The sequence below is a fragment of the Misgurnus anguillicaudatus genome, chromosome 25, assembly GCF_027580225.2.
Source record: "Misgurnus anguillicaudatus chromosome 25, ASM2758022v2, whole genome shotgun sequence".
Lineage (NCBI taxonomy): Eukaryota > Metazoa > Chordata > Actinopteri > Cypriniformes > Cobitidae > Misgurnus > Misgurnus anguillicaudatus.
In genome coordinates, this window is record NC_073361.2 from 2,633,492 (window position 1) to 2,648,575 (window position 15,084).

The 15,084-nt window shown below is 38.0% G+C and overlaps 1 protein-coding gene across 9 annotated transcripts in view; it reads right to left on the minus strand.

Annotated features, from left to right (window-relative positions):
* The window catches only part of mak (male germ cell-associated kinase), a 31,022-nt gene extending 16,184 nt beyond the window's left edge, over positions 1 to 14,838 (minus strand). For 2 of the 9 annotated variants that reach the window (XM_055181700.2, XM_055181701.2), the window contains exons 1-6: positions 14,590 to 14,767; positions 11,764 to 12,004; positions 6,015 to 6,069; positions 1,991 to 2,112; positions 1,058 to 1,140; positions 227 to 359 (exon numbers count right to left, since the gene is read on the minus strand). In XM_055181700.2, coding sequence (XP_055037675.1) covers positions 227 to 359; positions 1,058 to 1,140; positions 1,991 to 2,112; positions 6,015 to 6,069; positions 11,764 to 11,864 — 494 coding nt within the window. In that variant the 5' untranslated portion in view covers positions 11,865 to 12,004; positions 14,590 to 14,767. Of the gene's footprint in view, positions 1 to 226; positions 360 to 1,057; positions 1,141 to 1,773; positions 1,854 to 1,990; positions 2,113 to 6,014; positions 6,070 to 11,763; positions 12,005 to 14,589 lie in introns of those variants that run through there. The other 7 variants (XM_055181698.2, XM_055181697.2, XM_055181699.2 and 4 more) reach the window with 7 other exon arrangements.
* Between the last annotated feature and the right edge of the window lie 246 nt (positions 14,839 to 15,084).

The window sequence follows — 15,084 nt, forward strand, 5'->3', positions numbered from 1 at the left end:
TGGCATTGCTTCAAAAAGAATAAATCCTTGTTTATCTCAATATGCCATAAGTGTGTCATAAGTGTGCTCATTTCTGTAATATAACAAACTTTTTTTAGTTGTAGTATACCTGACAGCTAAAACAACCATACCGGGGACTATAAAAGTAACATAAAGGTAAAAACTGGGACTTATACCAAAATGTACATGTTACTTTAAATTGTGATACTTTATTGTTACTCGATACCATCGAGTAGAGACATAGTCTGTGTAAGGAGGCCGAGAGCGAATCTCTCGAGCCAATCCAAAGTCAGCAATTTTCACAAGTTCTGGACCCATACACAGCAAATTCTCAGGTTTCATGTCCCGGTGAAAAAATCCTACAGGATTCATAATGATAAGAATGTTATCATCAACCGACACATTATTATTATTAATATTAGCAATATGTTTATGACAATGCATCTTTATTGACTGAATTCCGTTGCTTTAACCTAGAAAAATACAGAGACTTTGAGCCTTCATAACAACATATTAATAAACTATACTAAAAAGTTGTTTTTAAATGATTATTTGGCTAAAGTGAAAATGTTGTCATTATTTATTTACTCCTATGTCACTCTAACCATGCATGACTTTGTTTCTTTTATCAAACACAAATGAAGACCTTTAAACATCAAATGCCAAAAAAGCACTAGAAAAGTAGTCTATATGACAGAACAGTTAGTGTTACGAAGACATATGACCCATTTCAACGAGAAACAAACCCAAATTAAGAAAGAAATTCACTGATATCATGTCAGTCTGCCCAATATCTCTTTTGTAAAACCACACTAAAGAAACACAAAGTTAGCAGGTTTTGGAACATGATGGAGAATCAATAATGACAGTTTTTCATTTTCGAGTAAACAAATAAATAATCACAATCTATAATATATGTATTTATGGATTACTTGATAAAAAAATCTGCAAATGTAATTGGGAACTCTCAAATAAAAACTAAATGCTGATTTGATAACTGGCTAAAGAACACATTAGAGAAGAGCAAATGAACATGCAATAAAAGAGAGGATCTTACCATGCTTGTGCACAAATGCCAAACCAGAGAGAACTTGAAACATGATGTTCCTTATTTCATTCTCAGTAAACATCTTATTTTCCCTGATGTTAGAAAATTTCACACAAGAAAGAAAGAGAGAGAGAGAGAGAGAGCAAAAAAGAGAAAGAGAGGCAAAGGATAAGAGAGGAAAAGCCCCAAAAGCGTTTCATTTTTCAGGGTGTGTGAGAGTCAGGGCTGTACTGTTTCATTACAACTTTTGTAAAGGTATTACAAGCAGTTTCATCAAAGACAGCTGAACACTGTCTCTATTTCATAAATTGCATTTGTTAAAATTTGCTAACACCGTCCCTATTTGAAACAAGTATGTGTGACCCGTCTGTGAAATCCAGGCTAAAGTCTCAATCTAAATATGAGATTAGGACCACGGATTTCAATCTTTGACATGATCTTAGTCAGTCAAAACTTAAAGATATCAAGGTTATATTTACCAGAATGATTATATGTAGAAAACAGTAAATCACAAACAAATTACTTTAGCTGGGTTTTCACAGACTGGGTAACAATTTTTTTTAGCTATAATTAGGCGATTTGCAACTTAGATTCCCACACATCCTGACACCTCTTAGATGAAAGAACAACTTCAGTCTTTAGCAGAGAACGCTAAATCAGACATCTGATACCAGACTAAGTTGTTCTCGTTTGTTGGACATGAATATGACGGCCCCGTGACCTACCATGCTTATGAATAAATGATAATCCCTGCAATATTTGAAAGCTTATATTCCTGATGACTGACTCTGGGAACAATTTGGTTCTGGAGATAAAGAATCAGCACAGCTGTCAAATATTCAATGGCCACAGTGACAATTTCAGAATGCTTTGACCCGAGAAAAGCAACATAGGTAAAAAAACAACAATGGTCAAAGGGGCAGATGAATATGGATTCAGTACCTGTCTTTCATGAGCTGGTAGAGGTTTTCTTTCATGTATTCAAAAACAAAGTACAAGTGATCGTTCTCGCGTATCACCTCCTTTAACTTCACCACATTAGCATGATTCAGCTTCTTCAGTGACTGTAACATACAATTAAATAAAAACAGTTAAACAGTACAAGTGCCACACTGTATATGTAGTATAGTGGACTACAACGTATCTTATCTGTAATTGTATTTTAATTTAAATGGTTTATCCTATAGCCTCTGCCAAGCCTGAATTACATTGTGACAGCATTCATGCTAAAGTCACCTACTTTATTAAGCTTAGGGCCAGATTTACTAAAAGCTTGCTTTTGCGCCTTTTTTGGCCATTAAAAAAGTCAGGATTTACTAAAAATATGTGCAGAAAAGGTGTCTTTGTATATGCAGGAGTGTCCCTTTCAGATGCAAACTTATTAGTTTTTCAAATGATTCAAAGAACGTGATTTATCAAGGTTTGTGCTCAACTGCTATTTGCAGCATTGTCTTATGGCTAAAAAAGCATGTCTTAAACCCTGCGCTAATTTAGGCTGTTGAACACTTTGCCCTCTTCAGGCAGTAACCACAAAAGACATTGAAAAATCAGAAACTTGGATGTTTAATAAACATAGTACATACATATAAGCAGGAATGTTTTGGTCTCCTAAAGATGTGGTTACAGCTTTGCTGCTGTTGGAGTTGGCATATTGCATTGGTCATTATGGAAATTAAATTTGTACCCGTGTTCTTTAACATGCGCCTTGTTAGTAAATCAACACAGCAATTTCCCATTGGCACTTTATTGAAATTGCAGGCTCACTCTAATTTACCCTCTGCAGTAAATCTGGCCCTTACACTGAAATAATTATGGATAAGACAAACTCAAAAATGGTAAAATATTTAATGAGTGCTTTTCAAACACTATGCAGAGATAGATGCTACACACAGTTCTTCTTACTGGATTGGGAAAGAAGTTACACATTCACACAACAACAGCAATAAAGGAAAAACATTTAACAGTCATGTTTCAAAGCACCAAATACGTTTTTTATTTTCACACACAACTCAGTTATTATTGACAACTGCATTTTTCTGTTTCCTTTGTGTTTGGATAAACTTTCTGAAAAGCTGCTTTACAACAATGTAGATTGTAACATGCCCCAATGAAAAAAATTCTTAATGAAAAATGTCATACTGTGAGAGAATCACTGTGGACTGCAAATATGCATATATGAGTAGTGTGCCTTTGGAACATTTTAGATTTATACAATTAAGGTTTAGATATTTTATGATGCTGTGCTCGTTATTTTTACATAACACTTCCTAGGATGCTTACTGTTGCAAGCATTATCCTAATTCTTTCAGGTTCTTATTGAGCAATTGCAATATGGTGGTCAAAGCCTCAAAAACTATTTTAATTCAATTTAATTCAAATGCATTAATATAAGGGCTGGGCATAGATTAATCTAAATTAATCTCATACAAAATAAATGTAATTTTTGCATAATATATGAGTTTGTGTTGTGTGTAAATATTATGTATATTTCAACACACACACACACACACACACACACACACACACACACACACACATATATACATTTGAGAAATTTTATTATTATTATATCTTTTTTTATTTATATATAATATAGAATATATAAAAATATAAATAAATAAATATACACATGTCAACGTTTCTTAAATACATACATGAATGTGTGTGTATTTATATATACATAATAATTACACACAACACAAACTCATATGTTATGCAAAAAAACTTTTATTTTGTATGAGATTAATCTAGATTAATATATGCCCAGCACTAATTAATAAAGTGCTTTTTGTAATTTTGCATCGTTAAAAAAGCAGCTTTATATGTAAAGTGCACTTTTTTGAAAAAACAAAGTCTCATTTTCCAGCTCCCCTAGAGTTAAACATCTGAGTTTTACCGTTTTGGAATTCATTCAGCTGATCTCTGGAGGTCTGGAGATACCACTTTTAGCATAGCTTAGCATAATTAATTGAATCTGATTAGACCATTAGCATCGCGCTCAAAAATGACCAAAAAGTTTCTTTTCCTGGGACTTGACTCTTCCGTAGTTACATAGTGTACTACTAAGTAGGGATGTCCCAATCAGTTTTTTTTCCGAGTCTTTTGATTTTTAATATCTACCGATACTGAGTCCAGATCCGATACTTCTATAATACATAAATAAAAGAATAAAGACGAGCGAAACAACAGATCCAGGATGTTCCTTATTTTTTTATTTAATTCACCTTATTTTAACATTCAACAACTCTGTGAACATCTCTGCAACAAAGTTATGTCATACAGCACACGTTGCTGTTTCTGTGTGGAGTCAAAAGGGTCTACTCTATGCCAACTATAGATGTGTTAAAAAATTATGAGAATATATAGTATATACATATATGTACAGGGGATTTGTTTTGTGGGGAGGCTCTGTTGGGGGGGAGGGTTTGAGGGGTAACATGTTTAATCCTGATGACAGCAAAGCCACTGGTGTGTTTCAATGACATTTTGGACCTCTGATAGGATTTTATAAGTTTTACGTTGACCCAAACTTTAAAACCTGAACTTTAAATGATGCAAATCTATGAGTCTGACACCCTATATGCATTTGTTGCACATGTCATTATGCACAATTGATCAAACTTTGAAGGAAGTTATAAGACTCAACCTCCTTGACTAATTCTAGGCATAAGATAGGCTACCCAAAAAGACTCAATTAACCACGTGATCAGGCCCGATTTCCGATCATGTGATCGGATTGGAACATCCCTAGTACTAAGATCGACGGAATATTTAAAGTTGCGATTTTCTAGGCCGATATGGCTAGGAACTATACTCTCATTCTGGCGTAATAATCAAGTAACTTTGCTGCCGTACCATGGGTGCAGCAGGCGCCATTATATTACGCAATGTCCGAAAATAGTTCCCAGCTAGGTAACATTGAAAGGATATTTTCGGGTGGAGTGTTCCTTTAAGTTTTTATATTGGTGATCTCACTCTTCGACTCGACCGTAACACTTTACAATACATTTTCATTGTCATTGTTTGACATCATGCGTGCTTGCATAGACTGGTTGGTAGGGGTGTAACGATTAACCGTGCAAATGCGCGTTTTCTCAATGAATGAATTTGAATGAATTACGGTGAAATCCAGGCACATTCGAACGCCAGGGGGCGCTCCCGTGCAGAAACTCCCTTTGTGCCACAGAAGAAGTAGCATTACGAATGCTATTCCAGGAAATGTCTACAGGAATATTTATTTCACTGTTCTTCAAACTGTTTCAGGTATTTTCATGATAATAAAGAATATATTAAATGATTTGGTTTAACGAGTGTTGCTTTTTTAAATGCACGTTATAAACGACTCCAACTCGTTATGGTTTTAGATTGATAAGGACTTCCTACTGACCAAATGCTGTAGTATACGCACAAGCTGTGCATTAAACAAAGAATCGCAGCCTTGCGATTCAGAATCGATTTCAGACAGGCATTTTTAATGGGACACACGGTTGAATCGATACATCCCTACTGGTCGGTTTAAATATCTGCAAGAGAGATTTAAAAGCCTATTAAAAAATATAACGTCATATGCCAATCGATCCAGAGTTATTTTGCTAAGATTTTGATGCTAAAAATAGCTTGTTTTGTCATTAACACCAGATTCTGCAGTACTTCCAGTGCGCTCACGGTGCAAATCCACTTACTCGTTTTCATTAACTCATTCAAATGGACTATATTAGTGAACTAGTCTAGGAAATAGTAAATGAGGGTATAGGGTGCCATTTCAGAAACAGCCACTGATTCTGATTCATTGGGAATATAAAAAAGGAGTGTGTGGATATAAACAATTAAAGGATGGTTGTGTACTGTACACACACAAAGGACACACATTTATATTCAAACACCATTAAAAAGTTACCTTTGCAAGTCCTCCTTATAGAATAATGCATGTCATGTTCAAATTTGTCATGTAAAATGCAGTTCTTACCTTGACCTCCCTCAGATTAATGCACTCCTCCCAGGAGTAGAACTTCCTCTTCATTCTGTGAAAAACAATGACCAAACTCATCTCCATAGTTTCATTACTAACAAACAACTCGCATAAATCAGTCCATCATCTGAATTTACTACTCTATTATTAATAGAACAATACTTCTACATATGTACATGTGATGCCAAATTATTCATGATCACTAAGAATTAGTTTTGTTGGCCTTAGAACATTTAGGTCCTAGATCAGAAACTGCGATGTGGTCTATATATATATTAGGACATTTTATTTAAATTTGCTTCTTTTACCAAAGTCTCATACTGGCATTTCCATGAGGAATTATGTAAGAGTGAGAGCAGCTGTTAGTGAGACACAGGCTTGCCCACTTTCACCTGAGTATCAGTTTGCATAGTAACTACTTGGACACATTTATAATTTACATCACCTGCTGCCACTCAAAAAGCAGACGTTTGTGTGTGTGTTTGTGTGTGTGTGTTTGTGTGTGTGTGTGTGTGTGTGTTAAATGACGCGTTTCTTCCGTCCGCTTCACCAGTGGATATTAACTCAAGTTTGCAAGTAAGTTACAGTGTTTCTGTGAACTTAAATATCTTTAAATGTGCGTTTGTTCCTTCACATGAAGCTATTGAGTGTAAGATGACTTATAATGCATAAAAACGTTTATGGTGCTTTTATAATTCTTTGACGTTTTAATCGCTTGTCAGTAACAACCATGGGTAACACGCAGTATCGGAACTGGATCGGTCCTGTTAGTCCGATATCCGATCCAGCAAAAAAGGCCGGATCGCAAGTGACTTTGTGAGTGGATCTTGGGCGCTGTTGCTATTTTCCCGGCGGGAGAAATAAGTCTTGCGCCAGGCGCAAATCAATAAGGGGTTGGTCTGAAGTAGGTTCATTATTCATAGGTGTGGTTTGGGCGTAACGTCAAATAAACCAATCAGAACGCTATCCAACATTCCCTTTAAACGCAAGGGTGCAAGTTCCATGGCGGGTTGCTATTATTATGACGGATTTACCAGGCGCACGCCAGGAGCGGTTCACAGCTGAGGAGACCGACGTTCTTGTAAGAGCAGTCAAAGACAGAGAAGTTGTTTTGGATGGGGATGGGAGAAACCCGCCCAAATCAGCGTCGGTTAAACAGGCGTGAGAAGAAATAGCCGCAATTGTCTCATCAGCTGGCATTCCCCAGGCCGTTGCGCCACACGCGCTACAATGATGTCAGGAGACGGGGGAATCCAAAGCTTGCCAGCATAAATCGGGCACGCCGTGTAACGGGAGGTGGATCTGCCTCTACACATGACCTGACGCCAGCAGAGGACATCGCTGCGTCCACCCTCACCACTGAAAGCCAAGAAACGCAAGCAAGGTCCAACCCCTAAGTACACTTACAAATCAGGTTCACATACATTAAGGTTTCTTATGAAAACATTTTAATTATTATTTACATAAAATAAACGTAATACAGCCACACAACAAACTTATGAAAATAACGCAGCCACACAAAAAATAAAAACTATCACCACAATGCTGTAACAATTTATGATTTGCAAAAATAACTGTTGCATTTGTGTAGATTAGATAAGCAAACTGTGTGCGCGTTGTGCACGCTATGGTCAAGCATGCGCCCTTAAAATAGCATAATGAACCACGCGCAACGCGCCACTGACTAGTTTTTTTTTTGGTCAGTGGCGCAATTGTTTTTAGAAACTGCAAAATAGCATCAGGGATGGTTTGCGCCGGAACACGCTGAACCGCCCAGGGAGCGCAAGTTCATTCCCTAGTTTGCCGACGTGGGTCTATGGAGGGAAAAACCCGCTGTGCGCCGGTGCAAAATACGAATGATACATGCGTCACTGACAAAGTCAATTGCGCTGGGTGCAAGATAGGGCCCTGACAGTGTAAACGAGGCCTTAGAGAATTACTATATCAGAATACAATCATCACGCACACTACGGTCGCAAAATTCTGGTCACTTGATTATCCCTAAAATATCAAAAGTGTCTAAAGGTGGAAGATACTTTACCTACTTAGCCCCTAAGCTCTGAAATGATTTACCAACCGATGTCCGAGAATCAGACACAGTCGATAATTTTAAATATAGAATTAAAACTTTTCTCTTCAACAAAGCATTCACATAATTTGTCTAGTAAAGGTACTTAACTCGCAATTGTTAGTTTTTACGGAACAAAGCACTCACAGTCATAACATAGACCAACCTAATAAATAAATAAATAACCTTATCAGCATGAACACTTCAAAATGAATTGTGCTAAATAGTTTGCCACCGTTTGCCACTAAACCTGCATTAACAACGACAGTGGGGCTTCTGGCCTTAGTCAAACGGGCCGGCATGTTTCATTTTCATCGGATGGGGACCCATAGTTACCATAGATACCTTTGCATTGGGCCCCCAATTAGCTAAATCCTCAACTGTGGGTAACATACTTATGCCGCAATAGTTAACCTGTCTGGAACTGATTTAAACCACATCACTGTGTGACACTTGCATTACATGTGAACGGCCCCTACGCTAATAGGATTTTGTTTCTCTCTCCCCGTCTCGTCCTCGACCTCGAGGACAATGAGACAAACAGACCCAGTTCCGGTAAATGTGAATGCCGGCACACCTCTGATCTACTGATGCCCAGCTGATGCCTGACCAACGACCACCGGCAGAATCCACAAAATTTCCTTATCCATTTACATGTGTATATATTAGGGCTGTCAATAGATTAAAATATTTAATTGCGATTAATCGCATGATTTCATGAGTTAAATCGCGATTAATCGCAAATTAATCGCACATTTTTATCTGTTCTAAATGTACCTAAATGTAACACTTTTTAAGTTTTTAATGCTCTAATCAGCATGGATTTGGGTAATATATATGCTATATGCAAATGCATGTTTGCAACAGCCTGTTTACATTTTCAACAGAACCATCAGCCATAGTTTTATAAATGTTTTTGCCTTTAGAAGACTTTGTTCTTTCTCCATTTCTGTTTGCTGCTGCATCATTTGTGACCTGTGCTGGCAAATTCAGTTGGGATGAGCAAATTTTCAAAAATGTGTCATTTATATTTTAACATTCTCTATTAAAAAACTTAAAAACAATTGGAACAATTGTTGGAATCTGACATGACAGAACTATACCTGTTAACGCAGAGCAAAAACAATATCAATATATGTTACATATATGTTTTTCTTTTATTGTTTAATTTTGACATTGAGACAGACCACTTTATGATACTGTAGGATAATGCAAGGGTTTAATATAATGACACAACAGATACTTTTCCTTAACAGTTAACCAAACATTCACTTCAGATATAACAGATTATAGGTCATACCCGCGTGAATTCTTGTCAAAAAATATATTTTTAAACCTGTAATTTTGTGTCTATATATATCAGGGTCACGCACTCGCGCGTTTGTGTGCATGCGCTTGACGTCTGCGTCAGACATCGCTTTTGAGCCTTTTCACTCTTAATAACTCTTTTAACATCAATCAGATCCCGAACTTCATCTCTCTTAATAATTATTTTAACATCAAGAAAGTCCTGCAGTTTATTTTCTATCATTTCTGAATGCTTTAAAAACGAAACTAAAAAGTGAAAGACGCATCTTTGCTTTACATGGATTTGGGACGGTACACCTCACAGAAAACGTGCAGATAAAGAAAACTGCACGTGCAGAAAACGTGCATTTTAGATGTTTAATGACCATTTAGAGCATTGGATTCACTAGACGAGAGCTTAGTGTTCTTATTTTTATGAAAAGCACCGACTGATCTAGACAGCGCCGGTCACTTGCTGCGTCTCAATTCATCCAGCTGTGGGTCAAACAGAAATTGCGTGTTGCGTTAATCGCGTGTTAATAAAATTAGTGCCATTAAAATGAATTTGCGTTAACGCGTTTATTTTGACAGCCCTAGTATAATATATATACTTAGCACCCTCTTCTATAAGTTACATTAATATGCTTGCTTATAATGTTGATTCCTAGCCGCAGCAAATTTAGCTGCTATGCTATCGTGTATTATGTTGTGCTATCTGTCGATTTTCTGTGCTTTTCACTGCTTCTAGTAATGTAAAGCTGCTTTGAAACAATTACCAATTGTGAAAAGCGCTATATAAATAAAATTGAATTGAAAAAAAAAAGTGCTCCCACAGACATCCACTGAAACTCTATAGATTTCTGCAGATTTGACATGCATACATACCTCACAGGTGCATGTGTTTGTGGGTAGTTAGTGGCATGTGTGGCCTGCATGAATTATTTGATGTTTGAGATGTGTTAGGCTTTATATAGTTCTATAATTTTTCTAAAGTTCTATATTTACACTGTATTGTAAAAAAAAATTATCTAAATCCAGCATGAGCTTTTTTATTGTGCTATAAAATATAATGATGATCAATAATGTGCAATATGTAATTAAGAAATAATATGTAATGTAACTTTATTTTTTTATATAATTCTATGGTCTTGACTTCCAGAGTACTCATTTGGTTTGTTTTATTCAGTGGTAAATTAAATTTGATTGGTAAATATAAATAAATGTTAATATTTTAGTAGGGTTGCACGATAAATCGCACAGGATTGTCACACCCATCTCGTCTCGGTTCCTTGATTAGTAGTAAATCGGCATCAGCTGCTTTCATATGGAGTGGCATTTACTACAAAAAGCTGTAGTTCACAGATAAGCGGCAAAGTATCGCATTCATAATCACGGATAAATCGCCAGCGATTATGAATGCGATATTTCCTCGCTTGTCAGTGAACTGCGGCTCTGTGTAGTAAACGTCGCTACATCTTGATGCAGCTAATGCCGATTTAGGGACAATCTCATTTCTCTGTCTTACCCCTAACCCCTTCGTCTTCCCCTTGCCACTCGAAACCGAGTGAAGGGGTAAGACAGATCGTTCCTCAAAAAACTCGATTACCGTTTGCGCTATATACCGCTAACTGGCTGCTACGTCAACAGAGGCAACAAGCGTTGACATAAACAAAGAAGATGCCGTCATCTCAGGTTGTGATATCGATTGCATGAGCTGCTCAACAAATAGTGCATAACTAGCGCTTCAAAGCAAAAACATTATAATTAAAACCGCTTGACATTGTATTCAAAGTATCATAAAACACGAGTGTCATAATATAATATCAATTAAACTGAAAATCCTACGTTAATGTTAACCCTCTCTTTCAAGTGTGGTTCTCATCACACTTCGTTTCAAGGGCTATGTATCCCTACGCCTTGGCCCTAGCCCATGATCAAAATGAGAACTGAACGCTTCTCCTCACATGAACGCACAAAGCCGAGGGGAAGGGGGAAGACAGAGAAATGAGACGCACCCTTACTACTAATCAAGAAACCGGCTTTACTGACGTGATGCGTGTGACAATCGCATGCGATTAATCGCGCAGCCCTATATTTTAGAATTAATTTGTCATATTTACAGCTCCTATCTTCTATCAGCTTTTTTTTTCTAAACATTTGTGCAAAAAGGTTGGCAGATTCCATCTGGCCCTTCTAATTCTATTTCGACTCACAGTTCAGCATTGTACCATAGTTATAACCGTACATATTACTGTAGTACCATATATTTTCAATTAAGTTTGTTCCAGATCATTAAACTTGATGTTAAGGTGCCTTGGAAGCCAATGTAAAACCAGTATTCTTAAAAGGAGCTACCTTTAGTTTTATATAAAGTCCAAAAGTTTGACGCACCTCTTTATGGCCACTAGTTCTCCAGACTCATTGCTTTTCCCCATTAGGACGCTGCCATAGGTCCCATCGCCAAGCTGCTTGAGTGTTGTATAGCGGTTCATCCTGGGTCACCGTCACTCAGAGAATCACAGTACTAATAGACAGCCCTCTCGTGCTTGGATCCCTTACTCTCTCATTCCTGTCCTGTTGATGATCTTAAGAGAAGTCAAGCAATGAACTCCTCTCCATCCCACTGTTGGCACTAAAATGGGGAAAATTTATTTAACATTGTTTTCTGATGAAAGAGCATGACACACAAAGGGTCTTCACCTTCACTTTTGATGGAAATAGATCGGACAGGACTCAAATCAGATCGCCTTATACAAATAACATAAGCCAACAGCAGAGCCAACCAATTACGTTTAAGCAAGACCGGAGAACAGAGGAGCATGTGTTGTGGTCAATGTGATTAACTGTTTTAGAATTTTTAGAAGCTGAGGTGACTGGTTGCTGAAACCACGCCTGCCTAGCTTGACTAAACAGTGACAGCAGTGGCTGTTCAACCATCACTCAAGTGGCCACACCCTTAATTATGCAGAACTTCAAGGCTTAATATAATTTAAACGGATAAGTTACAAAAAAATTATCCCACATCACAGTTGTCATGAAAGGTAAAATTAGCTATACAGACCAAAAAAAAAAATGTGTACCAGGCTGTAAATATATTGTTTTCTACTGTAAAGTTGGGCATTTTAACATGGAGGTTATGGGCTATGGGAATTGACTCCCTTTTGGAGCCAGCCTCTAGCGGCAAGTCGATGAATTGCAGTTTAAATCACTTCCGTATTGACTTCATCAAAAAGATCGGAAGGTTGCCCCTCGACGTGAACCGATCCGGCATGGGAATCGGGTGCTCTAACAAGGAGGCTAAAGGCCATGACCTACAGCATCTTTCACTAGAGCACCTCTTGATCTTGACCTCTTGGAGTGGAGTTTACTTTACTGCACAGCTTTCACTGACTACTAGGCTAGCCTCTGTTACACAGACATTTATTTGATGTGATGTCACTTTAAGATCTACATGTAATGCACAGATCCAATATACTGTTACCATGCAGGTTTATTTACGTGCACAGTCTAAAGCTTTGTGATGCAGCTTTCTGGGCGAATATTTAAACTAGCAAAGCCTAAAGGGCTCGTTATAGTCGTGCGTAGGTCCTACGGCGTTGCCGTGACTGCGTAGGTTCCGCGTTAGTTTTCATTTATACTTTTGCGTCGTCCTCCGCATCGACGTGCAAACACACGCGCAAACCGCTGGTAGGCAGTATCCACGCGTGTAACCACAGTAGCAGCGCGACCGTCAGAGAAGAAGAAGCTTGGCAAGTTAACCCACAAACGAAGAAGAAACAGCAACTTGTTGTGTATGATTTGAGAAGACCAGCAATGATGGAAGTAAATAAACAGTGACTTTTGTTGCCGTTTGCGTTAAATCACTCCTCAACTTGGCTCATCTTTGTTTTCACCGTTGCAAACGAAAATTCCTATGACGCAGTTTTTTAACCTGACAGGAGGGGTTCTGGTGGACCAGTCACAGCGCTTGCGGTCCGCGTAGAACTGACGCGCTGTTAAAATTTTTGCGAGGTGCATGTCAGGCCACATAGCTACGGCGTAAAACTTACGCATGACTATAAATCAGGCTTAAGCGTAATTTTGAATGCCTTCATGAAAGTGCCGCGCTGGCCAGATCTGGCAAGTTACGGGTCTCCCAACGGGCCCGAGAATTGTTTATACTTCTAGTCATTCTTTTTGTGCCTCTGAAAGTAAAGCACGCACATTAAAGGCGGAGTCCACGATGTTTGAAAGCCAATGTTGACATCTAAACAAACACGCCCCTACCCCCAATAGAATCTGGACCTCTTTTGATAGACCCACCCCACACATACACAACCCAGGCAACGATGTCAGTTAGTAGACAAGCCACTTACTGCTGATTGGCTACAAGTGTGTTTTGGTGTTAGGCCCCACTCCCATTACCAAAGTGTTTTTCAAAAATCATGCACCCCGCCTTTAAAGATCTTGAAAGAGCGTTTAAATGCAATAAAGGCAAAAACACATCATGGCCATATCAGTTCATTCCTTCCAGTTGTAACAACACAGTGTGAACATACAGTAAAATACCTTACATTTAGTTTAATGCATTACAAAATATTACACCAAAGGTGTAAAAGTAAAGCATTAACAGAGAGAAAACAGAAAGAGTGTAACTTAGTTCTCCACCAGTAATCCGATTTAAGAGGTATTAGTGGGTCTGTAGAGGACACATGTAGCCAAGATGGCTTTTGTTGGTCACTTAATAGGCTAAACACGTGCGAATCAACATTGGACATGTAAATAAATGGAGAAAAACATATATTTGTTGACTCTGCTTGTGAAAATTGTACATAAAACGCTCTTACATTATACACATTCTATAAAATATAACGGATTTATTTAAAATTGACTTACGACTGAATAAAAATTTAAATAAATTAAAACGAAATCAATGAGTCAAATCCAACTTTGATGCTCTTTGTCTCGTAATCAGTTTCAGAAACCTCAGCCTGGATTTCACAGACAGCTTCAATACAGTATGCGTGTTCATAGCTTGCGTTTAAACATTGTGAGTTATTCTAGAACATAGATAATTTCTTAAGACAACATATTAAATACAGACATTTTAAATCATTACACCGACATTACTGAGCATTAATGCTATCGCTCGGTATGTAACGTTACCTAAGAAGTGTTTACATCTGATTACAGGGATTGACTCTGACAGTTTTGCTTTTTGCTCCATTTGTAACTCACCCGTTGTGATGGCACTATTTCCTAATCGTCGTTGTCTGGGTGTATAGATATGCGTTTTGTGATGTGTTTTAGAGAGATAGAAATGTGAGTTTATCTATCTGCTAAAGAGGTGTGATCCATCCTCACCCTGGCAACCGACACTCGCGACAGCCAACAACACAAAGCAAGCCGGAAGTCTTCTTCTTCTTTTGTGTTTATTGGCGGTTGGCAAACCAGCTTTTGGTGCATTTCCGCCACCTACTGCGATGGAGGGTCAATACCATAGACATTACATACGTAGACACCTCATGACGTGCTGGAACGCATCAAGCGCCGGCGCCATATTGGATGGGTCTCCTCATTGCACGCTAGCACCAGAGACAGACGCTGCGTCCGAAACCGCCTACTTCCATACTATATAGTAGGCAATGTAGTGCTTTTTGCATACTATATAGTATGGTAGTAGGCGATTTCGGACGCAGCAGAGTCAATGGGAGTTAACGGAAAGAAAGCCAT